Consider the following 18,622-nt stretch of genomic DNA (forward strand, 5'->3'; position numbering starts at 1 on the left):
TTCAGGGCTTGAGTGTTATAGTAATATTTTGTATGTATGTCCATCACTTTGTCCTCTTCCTCATCATTGCAAAGGACACAAACAACTGTCCTCTTATAGGTGCAGAGTAATATCATCTCTCTCCATCTATCTCTCCATCTCTGTAATATTTGTCACACGTTTCAAGTGTTTTGATGCTGTTTGCATTAGTTTTCTGTTATTTTGTCCTTTTTCTCATCTTAGTAAAGGACATAATCAAGCAACTGTCCTCTTTTTTGGTGCAAAATATAATATACATTTCTCATTTTCTCTCTCCATCCCTCTCTCCATCCCTCTTTCCATCTCTGCAACATTTTTCGGGTGCCTCACATGTTTCGATGCTGTTTGTATTTTGAGTTTACATTATTTTGTCCTTTTTCTCATCTTGGTAAAGGATTTAATCAAGACATTGTCCTCATTTTTGGTGCAGAGTATACTATCCATTTCTCTTTCTCATTCTCTTTCTCCATCCCTCTCTTCATCTCTGCTTCTCTGTTTCCAGTGATTCAAGGCTGTTTGCATTTTGGGTGTCCATGATTTTGTCCTCTTCCTTGTCTTTGTAAGGGACATAATTAAGCAACTGGCTTATTATTGGGTGCAGAGTGTAATATCCTACTCTCTGTCTCTCTCTCTCCTGCAGGCGGACTGTTTATCAGAAACACAGATCAGGAGTACACTGCCTTTCGCTTGGCCATATTTCTGCACAACACGAGCCCCAATGCGTCGGAGGCACCCTTTAACCTGGTGCCCCACGTGGACAACATCGAGACGGCCAACAGCTTCGCCGTGACCAATGCCTGTGAGTCCAGCCTGGAGTCTGGCTTACCAGCCGCTTTCATTCGAGCTGCTTAATTAGGCGCAGGAAGAGGGGGAGGTGTTGTTGTGGAAAGGGTTGAAGAGGCAGCGTTGTGGTGGGGGGGTTGGTTGGTTTGACCTGAGCTGTTGTTGGAATTCAGTAATGGACAGCAGTGTGAGTGATATATAACTAAAGTGCATAATAAGAAGAATAGATACTACCTGAGAAGAATGGTACAGTGTATGGCCTGCATTGTGAGAGGGCACTTCCTGGGCTGTGTCCAGCCAGTGCTTGTGTCTCTCTGAGAGATCTATCCCCAGGCTCTCTACTGACACAAATAACAGGCTAAGTGCATTCACTCACAATGACACTGTATAATGTGTGTGTGTGTGTGTGTGTGTGTGTGTGTGTGTGTGCACCCGTGCCCCTGTAAAAAAGGACATGCACTCTCTTCATCTCAGCGTGTGTTTCACGAGCACAAGCGTGCGAATGCATGGTTATTATGTGAGTTCGCACTGACATGCGCCCGCATCGTGCAAATGTGTTTTCATCTGTGCGTGTTTCTGCGGTTGCCCTAATTTAGATCTCTCAGTAGAGCAGGCTAGGTCTGTCATGGTTTGTTTGGAAAGAGGCTGCTGGTATGGCTCATGCTTATGCGATCTAGGCTTTGGCCCGAAGGAGAGAGAGAGAAAATGGTGGGTTGTGTTAGTGCCACCAAGAGAAATACAGAGCGGAGTTTGCACAATACCATTATTTTGACTTTGATACCTATACCAAGTGAAGTCTCAATGCTTAATAGTCATTGTCTACAGCAACCAGTGTTTTTTTGGATTGAACGCAGAAAAACATTCAAAATGTCACAGCTGAATTAGACCCTTAAATGCCCAGAACCATTTAAGGGCTCCAACGGGGTTCAAACCTTTATTATGCACTTCCTAAGAATAACTCAGCCAGTCTGGTTTATATAGTGATTGAGTAATAAGTATTACAATGTAGTATGTCTGGGATTTAAAAGATGTCAGTGTTTCAATTCAATTTTTGAATTCAGTCCATTTTTTAAAACACAACTCTTCAATTGTTAAATACATCAAATACTTAATACTTTAAACAAGGCATTATTCAGCATGTTCTGAAGGGATTAACAGTGAGATGATATAGGCATAACACTGTGTTTAAAACAAATTCAGAATGGGTTACACCCTATGTCTAGTTCTAGGTGCACATGCTACCTTTATTTTTTGCAGTGCTGTCCATGCCACTGAGTCACTCTTCATTTATTTAATTTCCAGTCAAAACAGCATTTAAAACATCATTAATAATTATAGTGGAAGTGGGAATCCTAACAATTGTGCAGGACTTGGTTAACAACCAAAAATCAGATGAAGCTTTCATCATTGAGAGACAGGCGAATGTTAACCCCTTAAAATCCCAAGCTTATTAGATACTAAGGCTTATTATTCAGTAACTACAGGGACTTCAGTGCAAACTGGCTAAGCTATTCTTAGGTTAAAGAGGTGTGTAATAAAACTTTGGGGCCTGCTGTTGGACCATTAAGGGGGTTACATTTGCTTGGATTGTTAGAAGCAGAAAATGCAAACAAGACTTACCTTTGGAGGTGTTGAAATATCTCTTTGAAAAACTGAAAGTCTCCCAAAAAGAATGGAACTTGTAATAAAGGCAAAGGGTGGACACAGTAAATACCGAAAGACAAAAATTATATTCAATTTTTGAATCTTCTGTGTGAATTTCTGTCAAGTATAGGTTTTCTGCTTTTTTCCTTAATCACTTGTACTTAATGGTCATTTTTTACCGGAAATTAAATGAACAAAGGTTGGCATTAGTATGCTAATGGGTGTACCTATCCGAGTCAGATATCATGTGCAGTTTGTTTCGTCTGTGGACAGAATGTAAAGGTAATGTCAGCCTACATACATAAAGAATTGGGAGTTTTGAAATTTAAAGGTTTGAATTGTTTACCATGTTGTATAGCTGAAAAGGCTTTGAATCTTCAGCTACATTTTGCAGCACTATTCCAGGGCAGTCTGGGCCAGCGAGGGCCTTCTTCGTGCTGCTGTCACAGTAAAGCTCCCCCACCATCCTCTCCTACATTCAGGCTTTTGTCACTTCCCATCAGGCTCAGGCGCGCCAGCGTAAGGTCAGCGCGGAGCAGCCATCACATCAGCCAGCCACAGCTCAGCTCTGGCCCACGCCTCTGCTTCAGCTACTTCCGCAGCGTAATGCTCAGCTCTGAATGCCCTTTATCTTTTCACTCCATCTGGGATTTCCAGCACTCAGACTGAGGCTGCACAATGTATTGTTTGTTCATCATTGTTATGATATTGGCCTTTGCAACACTGACAACACAGAACTCTGCAATATGCAAATAAGACCTCTAACTACAGTGTTTTTCTTTACTATCTACTGTACATATGTTGTTTTGTCAGAGTAATGTAGGCAAGTCTTTAAAGGGACCATATCACAGAAAACTGAATTTTACTTGTTTTTTTTTTTTTAAGAAAACAGTTTGATGTAGTATGTAAATATTATTAAAGGTACCAAACTGTTCACTCCTCACACCAGAAAGTCCATATAAGGAAACTAAGCTGCAAAAACAGCCTGTTTTCAGTTCAGTGTTTTAATGACATCACAAAAGTCACATGTATCAGCATTTACATGTATCCACCTATTATGTCTACAGCAGTTTAGCCCTGCCCATTCACACTGAAGTTATAAGGAGTGTTTCAGGCCAGATTATTTATTGAATGAGGCACAATTGAAGGTGGCCAATCAGAACAGAGTTCATTTACATCTGTTGTATTAATTGTTGCTATTGTTTCAATAATAAGCTATACAGTGTACTTTAAATGAGACACAAGAAGATGTTTTAAGATGTAAATGATGAAGATGACATTAAATGTTAAACATTGTTCTGTAATTATTTATTTATAGTCATTTCTTAGAGATATCTCTTTAAATATGAGACATATGGATGTTATCTTCAACAAATTTTATATAAATGGAAATAGTGATACAGAACTTGAATGGTGATTCCAAAATTTTGAACAGTAGTGTACATATCAGTCTTAAAGGCACAGTAACAAAAACAGCCTCTTTAACCCCTTAAAATCTCAGGCTTATTACATACTAAGGCTTATTTTGAGTAACTACAGGGACTACTGTGCAAACTGGCTGAGCTTATAGAAGTGTGTAGTAAAACTTGGGACCTGCTGGAGGGTCCTGACCATTTAAGGGGTTATTCTAAGGGAGATTGGAAGTGAGGTTGGAAATGGTGTCTAAATCAAGACTGTTATTTTAAACCCACACAAATGCCATAAGCAGATCTCCATGAAAACCATAAAATACATTATTGAATCGTCAGTGTGTTGCAGTGCATAGATGTCATAATACGCAGCAGTATAATCATAATACTTGTAATTTGTCTGTATCATGCAGCCCTAGCTCAAACTAGTAAAAAGCATTTTCAGTATGTCTGCTTGTTGTGTTGGCTGTGTCTAGCAATGAAATCCCTGGAATGGACTTGTCACTCTGTGCCAGCGTAAAAGACACTGTAATTCATCAAAGCAAGACTTCTGTGGGTGATGGATTTTCACTGCATTTTTACTAAATACTTACAACAGAAGTACTAAAAATACCTGTTTTGTACATTAACATGCATTATGTTCTGATAACCCACCAGCAGCTGAGTTATTAGTGTCCTCTGCAATGTAAACGTCACTAATGATTTGTGTGTTATCACAATGCAGAAAATTCATGATACCACATCTTCCCTGCTGCTGCTCTCATACTTGCTGCTTTGAAGCCTTTATCCCATGAAATAATGTGCCATGTTCTCAGCGTTTAAAGGACCTGTTCATAAAGATAAAGATAGGCCGGCTTCTAGGCAATAATGATAGATTTGATGCAGAATTTATGTGGCTCGTTTAATTTGCTCGTCAGATTAAATGCACACAAGTGTGGTATCAGTAATTCACGCCGGCTCTGATAAGTGCTGGTGTCATTACTGTGTATGAACAATCGGTTTCAGTTAAGAAGATTAGCTACTCAGTCAATTACTCGCCATTTTGTGGCCTGTGTAAATCATAGTGGAACTAAAGGTGCCAAAAGGAGTTCTTCGGAGAGTTGCCATGGAAGAACCATATCTGGTTCTCTAAAGAACCTGTCAATGGGTGATTGTTTAAAGCAATACTTTTTAAATGAGATGTGTGGTTGTGAACACTTTAAAAGCTTAAAGAGCCTCTACATTGTAAACTACAATGTAAACGTTCTTTACCAGTGGAAGGATTTACCTGCACTCTAACAAGTAAAACTGTCATAGAGCAAGATATGGCAATGACATAGTAGAACCACTTTTCCTTAAAGAACCACCTAGTAGTTGTTTGTTTAAATTATTATTTTTGTCAGTGGGACCACTTTACAATAAGACTTCCCATATAAAGCTTTTATGAATAGTTCATTAATGGCAGAGGTGGAGTTGCCTAAACCCATGCTCAAGTAAAAGTATTACTGCTTGGGTAAAATAATAACTCAAATAAAAGAACCTTTCCAAAAAACTATTTGAGTAGATGTATAATGGGTCAAAAAACTACTTAGGCACTTAGAAACCTATGTAACTGCAGTGGAACCATCAGCATAGGAACTGAAGATGAAAGATGACTAAAGATCTTTTTGGGATTCTTTTGGACTAAAAGAAAATGCTGCGACTCCAAAGTCAGAGGCGTGACCAGTCTCAAAGCAGTAAAGATTTTGTCACCAACAAAACATTATGAATTTAAGCAGATAAAAGGAATTATTAACTAAATATGAAAGGCTAAATTTTAAAATGGGTAAAAAGTAAATTCCTTTACTCAGTAATATACTGGAGTATTATTATTTGAAAATACTGAGGGGAGTACATCAATATTTTACTGAAGTACATGCCCACCTCTGATTAATGGTTATCAATTAGGTCATAAACTCCTTAAAATCATTGAAAAGCAACATAAATAAAAAGGGCAACAGTGACCTGTTACTTGCCAGATAGTGAGCCTTCACTCATGTACACTGTTGAACCTCAGATCTTGCTGGTTACTTTATCTTACTCTGTCTTCTCCATTAGTCAGCATTATACCTGTCAGCGCCATCATATTCATCAGATATAACAGGTCACTGTTGCCCTTTTTATTTCTGTTGTAACTGCTTGGTTAATGGTTTTTAAGGTGTGCAGTTTTAGAGAAAAAAAAACTGGTATAGAATCTTTGTGTTGAGGTTCTTTAAAGGTTTGTCAAACTGGCACATCTCATTTACAAGAAAAAGAACCATCCATTGAATGGTTCTTTAAGGAAAGTGGTTCTTCTATGACACTGCTACAAAGAGCCTTTTTTTCTCTAGAACTGTACAGCCAACCCAAGAACCATTAAGGAACCTTTATTTGTGAGAATGTACCCTGTTTATGCACAGTATCCTGGCCTGGTAGCCCGCATGGTGCAGCCTATTCATCCTCAGTGTCTTGCTCTCTTTTCTTTTTTTCTCCTCATTTCTTCTGCTGGGCATGGCTTGGCTTGCAGTTTGTTGCACATGAAGGCTTTTATTCCTCACTGGGGAGCCGTGGCTGCCACGAGTAGGATGGGTAGAGGACAGATTATTTGCTCATGATGATTTCTCTGCCTTATGCGGTCCTTCTCCAGTCTCCCTTCCCTCAATGCTGCTGTGTTAGTTCGCACAATCAATGGCTAAATTAAGCAGAGAACAGTGAGCATGTGCTGTAGCCAATGAGCGAGCGACAGTTTACCACACACCAGCAGGACTTCCTGTGACCTTCATGGGGGAAATTCTCTCTTTGGCTTTTTTCTTTTTTATCCCAAGCCGTGTGCAGACGCAGCAGAATGGCAGCGTTGTTGAGCCTCCTCTCTGTATAATTCTGTTGCAGCGAGTCAAGTTCCTCTCCGACGGTGCTATCAGTTCCTGTGATAGCATCACCACACTAGCGTATCCAGCTCACCACTGAGCTCAAGCTCAAGCTATTCACTCGTAGCATGGGGGAATTCAGCTGCTCTTCACGTTGCACTGCTTCAAGTGCTCTGCTCCAGGCTGAAGTGATGTTTTGCGCCTCCTTTCAAATCCTCTAAATATCATACTTCACTTTTTTTTTGCCGTCAAGGGCCGAAAATCTAATCTTTTGCCTTTATGTGTCATTGGGCTTAGGCATTCTCTAGTGTTGAATCAGCTGAACTGCTGAACTAAACAGAGATCAGAGCAGAAAGCCATGTGCATCTGTAGGCCCTGGATGTGTCAGCCAGCGTTAGACTGAGGATTTGAATGACAACAATTAGGCCTTTAATTGTTTATTAGTGTTATTGGGATCACTAGCATCATATGTTATACACTTCATTGATCCTACTAGGGATATTTGTCATTTGCTACCTAAACATACCAAGTCACGGAGCAGCACAGCATCGCCAGCAGACTCGCCTAGGGCAGTGGTTAAGTGCCTTGCCCAAGGGCTCAATCAGGTACACCCAGTCAGTCCTGGGATTTGAAGCCACGACCTTCTTCTACTCCATACGTGCACTGTTTTCATCTTTAATATTGAATATCTGTACAGTAATACATCTGTAACAGTGCATTACACTGTAATTATGCTCTTCACCCATTGCACGTCTTTTGTTTTTGTAAGAAGAAAGTGTAGGAAATGGAATGGAAATCGACGCACATCATCTTTGTGTGAAATGTTGTGACACTGTGTTGAGCTGCTAGTGAGCAATGATGGACGAAAGGGTAGGGGGTGAGAACCCTCTGCTGTGAAAACACTTCACATCTCCGCAAATGCTGCTGTGCCTAGGTAAAACGACAGCACAGCTGCAGCTTTCTTGATATAGAAATTATGGACAAGTATTTAAAAATAGCATTTAAACACAATAAAAACACTTCTAAAAATGTTAACGTGCAGGAAGAATGCATAGTTAGACTCAGGGACCTCCAAACAAGCACAAATGACCTTTTATGGCTACTGAGAAGATGGGTTACGTAATGTAAAGGTTCAGCACCTTTTAAATATTTTCCTTAGAACTGTACATCCAAGCCAAGAACCATTTAGGAACCTTTTGTATTGTAGATTATAGTGAATTTGTAGATTATTCTGTGTTGAGTATTTCACAGGATAAATTTACTAATATTTATAATATACCATATACAATAATTTATGTGATACATGCACAAAGACAATTTCTTCACACATCTTGTTTTTGGCACATGAAAAAAAATCAGATTTTGATTCAATAGGCACGAAATTCTCAGTGCGTGCTGGAATGTTCCTTAACACATGCTGGACTCGTATGAGAGCTTATTGTAGTGTAGTTTGCAGACTTCCTTCAACAAGAGCTGTTCTTTTTATATGCAAAATCCTTTCTCCTCCACGAGCGGCTGCCTCATTTGATTTCTTGATGGGGAAGACTTTTCCTGCTATGTTTGTTCTGTCCACACTGAAGACTCTGTGACAAACAGAACTGGATTGCGCATGTATTTCTGCATGTGTTTGAAGCCATGGCGTCCCCTGTGTCGCAGTGCTGCTCGCAGAAGGCTTTGTCTTCCATGTGCTTTGGCTACCAGAAATCAGAGCAGAGCACAGGAGCCAGGCAGTGACGTTGAATGCCAGGGGCTTGTGGAGGGACTGTTTCTGCAGATAGGAAGCTTCTGTGAACAGCGTTCCAGCCAGTATCGCTTTATCTCTCGCTACCACAGTTAAGGGTGCAGCACCATGTCTCTTTCTCAGCCCCTCTTTCCTCTCATACTTTGTGTTGTGATGATGTTTGCATAAGTCAACAGTGCTGAGGGATGTTTTAACTATATACTTAATGGTATTGGTGTCACACAACAATACAGATTTTTAACTTCAGCTGCATTGATAGACATAAACAGCAATGTTTATCATTTGCTTGGTGATTCAGATTATTTTGAGAGAACAATTCAAAATATGAAAAAAAGTCATAATGATTTCAGTAGAGTATCGAAAAATGAAAAAAAAATGTTTCGAAACAGTCTATGGAAATTTAAAACTGAATATCATATAGGCCCCTCAGTCTCATCTGAGGGTCTCCCATTTACCATCTTTCATGGAGACCACTGTCAGTGATCAAAATTAGTCATCTAGTGAACTCTGTCCACCTATCAGAGTGCAGTGGGCAGGGAGGGGGGCAGGGCTTAGCATATGTATGCTGGGCTTTTTTCAAAGTTGTTGCCATTAGAGATGGAATATCAGTATTGATGGTCATTGGACTGATATCAGCAGCAAACGTTGGATTGAATGTCAGAGAGAAAAAGGAATGAATCTGATCCAATCCTGTAACAAATCTGTCCTGAAATAAAACACACTCACACTGTGTGAAGATTAGCTGTGTATTTCTTCCTGTGGATAGCAGAGTGTTGGGGTATTTTGAGCATGATAGCCTACTTTCAGTTACTTGTCTAAAGTGAAGTGCTTCAATTAAACATATCTTATTTAAAGCATAGTAGTTTTTAAAGAAAAAAATCGTATAATTATCAGTACCAATATTGAAGGTTTCAATATCAATATTGGTATCAGAAAAGAAAAAGTGGTATTGTGACATCTGTTGTTTTGTGCACTTATGGGACTGAATTTGTTAGAAGGCTGGTATGGAAAGCGTTGAAAATGATTGGACTTTTAAAAGTGGTATGGCTTGAGATTAGAGATGTCATGTTAGTATCAAAGGAGGAAAACATCTAATTGCTACTTTGATTTAAATTGCAGTAATTTTCTATAAATCAGACACCTTTTTTTGTCCCAGTAAGACGACACATTCATTTTTTCTAGCTTGAGGCTTGAAGACTGAATGTAGTGTGCCAGACTGCCTGTTAGTTGTAGATGTGTTGTTATGTACACAGCACATGGGAGTTTAGTTGTTTTCGATGAGTCTAACACAACTACAGGCGGCACACAAGCTCTGCATTATTAGGTTAAATTTCCTTGCTTAACGTCTGTGAAGGCAATGGTGTTAATAATATAGGCTACAGTTAAAAATGCAGCTTGTTCTCTATGAAAATTTTACTCTTTCAAATTGCGATTTTGACATAAAAACGATTAATCTTTCAGCTGTAATTGATGGGAATTGAATTTAGCCTGATTTTGGCAGAAAATGCAGCATATCAGAGGGGAAAAATATTCCAGTCCTGTAACAAATCTAACCTGAGAACGTTTATTCCTCTGAGTCAAACCAATATGAGTAGTATACACTTAGAAGACTGCAAAGCTCAGACATTTAACAGATACATATCAAAAATTCAGTCAAGACCTTGTTTCATTGTAACAGAACAGAGCAGAATATCATCTGTTACGATGAAATATTTAGAAAACATCTTCATATTGAATTTTAATATGGCCAACACTGTCAGCACTAATTCTCGAGCAGTGATGGGTGATACAATTCAGTATCGCAGTATTTTCAAATATATCACTGTATCTAGGTGTCAAATGATATTTAAGTCAGTATTCATAAAGTTAATGAATCCTTGCTTCCAAGGCCTTGTAATCTGTGCTAAAAGAGTGTGTTACAAACTGGCCAAAGCTTGTTTTGCTCTGACTGTTTTGTTTGTGCTGTTTCTTTTAATATCATACTACAGTGAATCTTACAGTTTTTGTTGTCTGTCAGTAAAAAAAAACGAAAAAAATCACTACGGTTTTGTGACACCAGTACTGGTATATCGGTATGGATAATGTATCACCCAGTACAGCTACTGAATCAATAGTGGCCTCCTGCAGGCAGCTGCAGTGGGAGGGAGGTGGAGGTGAGAAGTCTCCAGTGATCTGGAGCTGTTTGATGGAGAGAGGAGGAGATGTATGGTGTGGGAGAAAGGAAAAGGCCTGGGGAATAGTGAGGTTAATCTGCTTCCTACTTACAGTAGCTCTGATTGACAGGATGCTATCTCATTCATCAGCGATCATGACTGTATTCAAATACACACAGCTGAAGCAAGAACAGCCACATTCAATATTCATATTCATATTCATGTTCAGTATTCACCATTCTGTGTGCACTGCGTTCACATCCTTAACTCTTAGAAATCAGGAGTTACTATTGTCATTTTGTGTGTTTTGTTGATTTTCTAAGTGAAAGTTTTTCATGCACATTGTTTTTCATGCACAAAATTTGCAGAACAGTGCCTTATTTAGGTGTGTTCTCAATGTGGTAGCTTACTTTAAGATAGCAAATCAACAAAACATATAGTTTAACCAGAGGAGTTCAAACTTTTGCATATGACTGTAGAGCACATTTCCAACATTTTCCTGTCCATTTTAGTATGAAAATATGATAAAAACATGGCTTTTCTTTACAGTAAACAAGATATAACTTCTTGAATATGAATAATAATAAAATATTTTGAGTAATTTTTCTGCTTGTTTCAATGAGCTACAAGTGAGAAAGAATTAATGAAGATGTAAGGAGAAATATTTTAAGACATATACACCCTATGGAACCTAGAAGAGTTATATGTCCAAATTGATCATCCATTATTTCTTCTGAAACTAAGAGTATTAACCGAGAGTTTGTCCTCTCTTGGCTGCAATAACGGCCTTTACTCTTCTGAGAATGAGAGTTTGGAACATTACTGTGAGGATTTCAGTGCATTCAGCCTCTAGCACTTTAGTGAGGTCAGGTACTGATGCTGGATGGTTAGTTCTGGATCACAAATGTCACTCCAAAGGTATTCACTGCTCCATCACCTCACAAATCGCAGTTTCAGTGCACAATGCTGGAGAGCTTTATTCCCTTCTTGCTGAGGCTTGGCATTGGGCATGGTGAACTTAGGCTCAGGTGCAGATGCCTGAGAGTGTCACATTATACTGTCAGCACTTTTCTGTGGAGATACAAGCTTGATTGAACACCTTTGTCAGTAATGGGTGCCTCACAATATAACTGAGTTCACTAATTAGAAGGGGTGTCTGGATACCTTTGAACATATAGTGTATGTTCACGCCCTGCTTTGGCTGCGTCCTGCATTTTTCTGCATTTTATTTATATGTCGCAGTGTGTGTTGGTGTCTTTGTGCTTTAGCTTATGTGTCCTATGCTTTTTTTAACATTCTGCTGAAGCGTTTCCTCTCTTGCCCCTGGAGACAGGGCTCTGAGCAGTCTGTAAGTGATCTGGATTCTACTCCTGATGAGACCTCTCCAGCGGCCGTGTCTCTGCAGCTCTGTCCTGCAGTTTGGGATGGTTCGGATCAGGTCTTCTCTCATCAGCAGGCTGCTGTCTCCAGCAGAGCTCGCACGCTGAGCTCCCTGAAGAACCCATCACTGCAGGATGAGCTTAGGGCTCCTAGGGGTGATGGTGGTGTGATCGTGGGGAAAGAGGGTTTCTTGCTTTTCCAGTGACAGTTTAAAGGATCTCAGGTGGTTTTTAATCTAGGCTGCATCTCATTTGTTGGCCTCATAAGCAGTGTTTGAAAATAATCTGATGTGCGGCCAAGAAAGCATCCCTCTCTTGGCCAAATTTTGAGGACGCACTGGTGTGTCCTTCTCTGCCTTCACATCCCGTAAGCGTCTGCATTCCAAGCTACTACAAAAATGGAGCAGTATTAGTTCAGAGGAAACATGGGAGAATTTGTTACCACACTTTTTTGTGAAAATTACTTAGAGTTTATCACATAAGTTGGCTGTGAAGGATTTTAAGAGTGTCCTCTTGTTAAATATTAGGTCAGTTAGACCAGCTATATTTTCAGCTTTGCATTTCAGCAAAAGGGAGACAGTGCTGCACCTGGAACCCCAAACAAGGCTCTTCATTAAAGGGTGCAGATCCTACATTTTTCTTGTATTTAATTTTTTCCATTGGGTCCCACTTAGAACATTTGTGTAGTTTTTTTGTACCAAAAATTGTCATAGTTTATTTTTACCTCACTATTTTAAAACATCTGTTTATCCTTACATTTTTTTATTGTGACTTTAAGACTGATTTGACATAAATTAGCTCTATTCTGATTGGCTGTTCTGTATTATGCCTCATTCAGAAAGCATTCAGAGCTAAAACACTGCTTAAAACTTCAGTGTGAATGGACAGCTAAATTTCTATAGTTTGAACAGGTGGATAATGTAAGTTAGTTGGTTCTTGTGTCATCACAGAAGCAGTTCATTTGAAACAGGCAGCATAGTTCCCATATATGGACTGCATGAACAATGGAGTGAATGGTATGTTTTGAAACTTTAACCCCTTGCATGGCCAGGACCCAAAGTTTTATTGCACTAGGTAGAGCTCAGCCAATTTGCATTGAAGTCCCTGTAGATACTAAATAATAAGCCTTAGTATGTAATAGGCCTGGGATGTTAAGAGGTTAAAAGCGTTTACATATTACTGCAAATTCTTTTATTTGAAAAAAAAGTGGAGGAAATGTGGTTTTCCATGATCTGCCCTTTAAAGCAAATCTGCACAACATAAAAGCCGGTGAAAGCCAGAAGCTTAGCAGACTGGAACTTTCTCCCACAGGACATACGTAATATTGACTTTCTTCCTACCTTCAAATCCTGCCTTAAAATGCACCTTTTCAAACTGGATCCAGACTCTAATGGCTACACTTAAATTAAGTCTTGCACTTACGTTGATTTTATACCTATATTTATTATATAAACTTATTATTGTATATTGCTGCTAAGTGGGGAGCAGTGGCAGATATGGGCATTAACTAATTTGTGCAGTGATAGTTTAATGTTGATTGTTATTTTGTGGTTAAGAGCACTAAAAAAACAAACATTTAAAAGGCTTTGTGTCAAATGCTGAGATCTCCTTGAGAGGCCATAACACTTGGCACTAGCTGTAGAAGCAGACTGCTCCTGCTAAGATTGCTGCTAGGGACACTAGCCCTAATCACAGTTATACTATTGATTACCACAGACAGTAATTTTATCGCCATGAAGATATGGCATCCTGATGATGCTGAAACACGCCTATAATGAGTATAAGTACAGGGAAATGCACCAAAATGATTGTCTCCGCTGCATGATGAATCGTATTGTTACGAGAGGCGATGAAAGAGCACAGCAAATAATTTAACCATTTGGCTAAACTGCCAATTACGAAACATGCATGTGCACAGCTCAAAAATGACTCTATTCTGAACTACTGGCCTGTAATAATACTTTAAATGTGATGACTATTCTCACTCTCCTTGTCATGTGTAAAATGTGTGAAGCAGAAATGGCTACTTTCACAACAAACCACCATCACCGTAAAAGGCTTTTTAAGGAGTTAAATACATATTTAATCATTTTTGTAGGCATATATAGACCTAGATAATAGAAATATTGGCTTTATAGGAAAAGCTTGTCAGGTAACGCTGACAGTTTTTCAGCCTTGTAGTACACAAATGTGTGCCTGCATTTCTAACGTATGTAGCTATTACAACTGCAATATTTGTATTTTGCACAGTAGTGAATGGTGCTTTTGTAACGTTACATTTTTTGCTATTTGCTGAAAGGACAGTTAATTTTAGAACAAAGGCTGTATTTGTGGCTCGCCCAGTCAGAAACACACTATTTTAATCGTATTTTATCACTTATCATATCGACTTTATGATATCTACCAGCTTTATACATTTTATGGTCATTTCGTGCAGCCCGATAACTGACCATATGCTACACATGCGGCAGATAGAGGTTACTTTGAAAAACTCCAGAGTATTCCTTGAAGCCAGACAAGGCAGGCAGCATACATACATAGTGTTCCAGGGCTGACTGACTGTGTCCCACAGAGCAATCGTAATATCTCTCTTCCTCAGTCACACACATGCATTGTCACATACACACACGCCCAGACATAAAAATTCATTGGCCAGTATTCTCTTCACAGTCATGGCTTTTATTTGAGGCCTGTGTGCTAGCTGTCTACTTCTCCTCTCCTCCGACCTCACTGTGCAGCCGTCTTTGTCAAAACTATATTTCTCCCAGTGATTAAAAGCTCCCTGGATGTCCTTCAGTGCTCCCTCCATAAATCCTTGAACCATGGGCCAGATCCCTCGGAATTCTATTCGGTGCACTCCATTGCGGCTATCTTTGTGCCTGGCCAGGTATCTGCACTGATTAGAGCCTTTGTACTTGCCTCAAAGTGCCTCGCTCTGCTGAGCAGCTGCCTCTGTCAGGGCCAAGTAGATTCGATCCATTCAAACCTTCTGAACCTTTTTCAAAGTGCCTCTCCTCCAGGCCTGTGGGACGCTCACCCATGGCATCGTCAGCCGTCTTTCAAGCTGTGCTCCAGAAACATGGCAGGGCTGATGTGATGGATCACCTCAGTCCCATGCACAAGGCCGGCCGGCAGCAGCATGGACGCTGGGGGACAGGAGCTGCCTGTCAGGCCTCCTCCCTCTTCTGGCAGGTCCCATGCATTGTCAGCCTCCTTTCATCACCTGCCAGCAGATCTGACTGCCTCTACAATCAGGAACTAGACACACGATCCCTTTGCATGAGTATGTGCACAGTACAGATATGGATGGGAGGGCTAGAAGGGTAGACGTATGCGAAGGTGTTGTTTAAATATGTACGAGGGGAATATGTAGAGCTGGGCAACATGGCCAAAAATCAATACTTGAAGAGTTGCATTCCAAAATTTTGTATATCAATTCGTAACAAGAATAAGTTTGAAAAGAATAACAGTTGACATAACGTCATTTTTCTAAAGACTAATCATGATATAGTATTGATTTTTCTTAAAGTCCTGAATATCATGAAGAAAAATAAAATTCATTGTTTTGGAATGAAACTCTTCATCCCTGGTCAAATGACCTGTTTTGGGTTTTTTTTAAGTGAAAATAAGTTTAAACGTAAAAGGGCCTTTTTCTGCTAATTTTAGTGCACACATTGCTAAGTTTCACATATTAGAAAAAAAATAAAACACAAAATGTAATATGTGCCATAACGTGTGTTTTATTTATTGTTTTTCCAAGATATTAAATTTGGCAATAATTAGAATAACAATAGTGCAATAAAATGTGCAGAAGTATGTTCCTTGTAGAGGATGTGTACTTATTTTCACTTCTGCAAAACATGTTATTTTTGGGGTGCCAAACTTTTTGCATACTACTGCATTTAAACTCATTCAGTTCAATTAAATTCAGTAGAACACAACTCAGTTCAATACTATTCAATTTTGATCAATTAGATCAATTCAGTGTCAGGCAATTTTAAAGCAAGTATAAAGCATAAAGGGCATAAAAGATGTAAAACACTTATATTAGTTAAACCAGTATGACAATAAAAAAGACAATAAAGGCCTTATATGTAGATCGTAGTTTTAGTTTTATCAGTAATTATCAGTATTATATGCGTTGCATGAATTTACTAGTTTTGTCATAGTTTTATCAGTAAATATGATATATGTGTCCTAATGCCCAATTTGTAGCGTTTTACTCTGCATAGGATCAACTCTGAAAATAGCTAGCTAACTACTGCCATTGTTGTTACCCGATCTACATCCCCTGCCGGATTTGCACCACGCATGCGCACCATTGTCAAATATGCTTAGAACACTTTACTTTTATCAACGCCCACCAGCACTATCCGATCTGTACGGCATATATGTAGGCATTCTACAGCAGAGATGGAGCCATGATAAAAAGGCCATATTCCCCAGCTGTTATCATGTGTGTATTTTGCACTCTTCTCTGCTGGTTGGCATGCTGTCCTACATATGATTGACAACACAGAGCTTTAAGTGTGATTTTGCTTTGTAAACAGTAGCATTCTTAACCTGCATGGGTACTACAGTAACAATAGCAAGCTGTTGTTACTGTAGGATTTTCGGTTGAGTACAATAATGATTGGCAAGTAATAATAGAATGAACGGTGACAGAGTGCCAACATTGCTTAATGTGAGGCTCAAATACCTGTGCTAATACCTTAAATATGATAACTCATTTGTGGAATCACCCAAATGTATCATTTACCTGTTCAAGGAGAAAACACAGTGCTAAAGTTAGTGAACTTCTTATTCAGATTTTCTGTTAAACTTTAAATGGAGCTTTTAATAAGAAGTTTAAGCCTCGTGGAGAAAACACAAGTCTCAGCGGCTACTTCTCCCTAGAGGATTCAAGCAGCCACTAAGTGCTTATTCTGAACAGCAGAACAAAACAACTCACTCCGAAGGGATGTTAATAGCTACCTTTTTGCACCTCTATTCAGGTAGAGTCCACCATTATTCAGTTGTGGATACCACAGTTTGCTGGAAGTGATTGAGCCACGTGAGAAAGTCCACTCTCCCTCATTTCAGCCAGAATGTAGAAGCCATACTTTATATAGAAACACAAGATCAGATTGTAAATGAACTTGTAGTGTCTTTTAAAGAAACACTGGGAATTACTCAAAAAAAAAACATTTTGGGGATTACCAAAAATGAGCAAAAGCAAAAATACATTTTGAAGTTATCATTCTTTTCTAATTCTGTATCGGAAATGTATTTGATTGTGATGCAGAATCAACAATATGTATTGTACCATGAAAGTTGCATAACATTACACCCCTGATAGGGAGTAAGGAGCCATTTGAGATTCAGCTACACACATGCTTTCATGCTAAACCAAAATGATAGTAACAGCAGGTCTTTGTCCATATCCTGCTCATCTCCTTGTGCACTAACCTGAATGTTTTCACCCCCTTAAAAAGACAGAAACTTAATAGTGTTAACCTAGGAAAGAGAATAAGACTACTAAGTGGTTTCTGCATTAAAAACTGCTTTATGGTGGTGCGCATGGCCGGTGCAGTTTCATGATTTGCTAATATTTGAGCAGATCTGATGAAATGTGTTTTGCCAAGCTAATCTGCTAATACAACATCATAAAAAGATAGGCATGTGAGGTCCAGAACGGGCCGCATTGTAAACATAGTATAGTGTGTGAATGCATGAGAGTGGACAGTGGAGCATGCACAGTGCAGATCGAGTAGTGTGCTGGAGGAGTTGCCAAAGTTCAAACCTTTTCTGCTAATACCAGAGGAATAGTGGAACAGAGAGTATAGTTTTATTGTTATAGTTTTATCACCGGGGTCTAGGGACCAGACATTATCTGTGGAGACATGGAGCAAACAGTGACTCCAGTGGGATATTAGCTGTACCAGCTCTAAGCCACTGTACAATAGAGGATGGTAGTGATTTGAAAAATGTCTGAATTACATCACTAATTGAATAAGTGGAGCCAGCATGAGGGGCTGTTCTGTTTGTTTGGGGCTTTTATTTGATAACATAAATACCTGAGGCAAGGTGGAGATGCTTTCCACATTGTATATCTTTTCATTTGACACTATCCCTCACAGAGTTAAAGTAACTGTGATCATTCTGCCTGACACACTTCCCTCCAGCACATCAAGAATTGATGCATAAATCACCCATGTGCCTCCCTCTCTTGGACAATACCTGTTCCTCTCAGTCATATTCCTAGGTGGTCAATAAAATACTTTGATGTTAGCAATGGTTGGGTATTACAGCACAAATAGATGTTGTATGTGAGGTTATAAAATCGGATTGCTGTTATTTGTTGCAGTACATCTGCAATGCCCTTGACTTCTAAAACGGTCACGGGTCCCACCCCAGCACGTAGCAGTGTTGCAAAGGCTATCTAATATATCAAGCAGCTAGTCCTGTTTAAGGTGAGTGATGGACTGGTGTGTAGTAAGCAGGATGAAAGGCTTTGGATGAAGGAATGGGGGAATGCCAGGAAAAGCTGACACAGGAGAGAAGGTGAATAAACAGCCTTCAGTGAGGGATAGCATAGCTAACTAGACCAGACAGGTTTATTACTCCAGGCTTTGTTTGGAAATGTTCTCTT

General features: G+C 39.4%; 1 protein-coding gene across 2 annotated transcripts in view; it reads left to right on the forward strand.

The window, feature by feature from the left end:
- gria4b (glutamate receptor, ionotropic, AMPA 4b) overlaps positions 1-18,622 on the forward strand; it is a 129,360-nt gene that overhangs the window by 1,276 nt on the left and 109,462 nt on the right. For both annotated transcript variants that reach the window (XM_036587785.1, XM_036587784.1), the window contains exon 2: positions 659-817. In XM_036587785.1, the coding sequence (XP_036443678.1) occupies positions 659-817 (159 nt within the window). The remainder of the gene's footprint in view (positions 1-658; positions 818-18,622) is intronic.

Source organism: Colossoma macropomum, unplaced genomic scaffold (genome assembly GCF_904425465.1).
Source record: "Colossoma macropomum unplaced genomic scaffold, Colossoma_macropomum, whole genome shotgun sequence".
Classification (NCBI taxonomy): domain Eukaryota; kingdom Metazoa; phylum Chordata; class Actinopteri; order Characiformes; family Serrasalmidae; genus Colossoma; species Colossoma macropomum.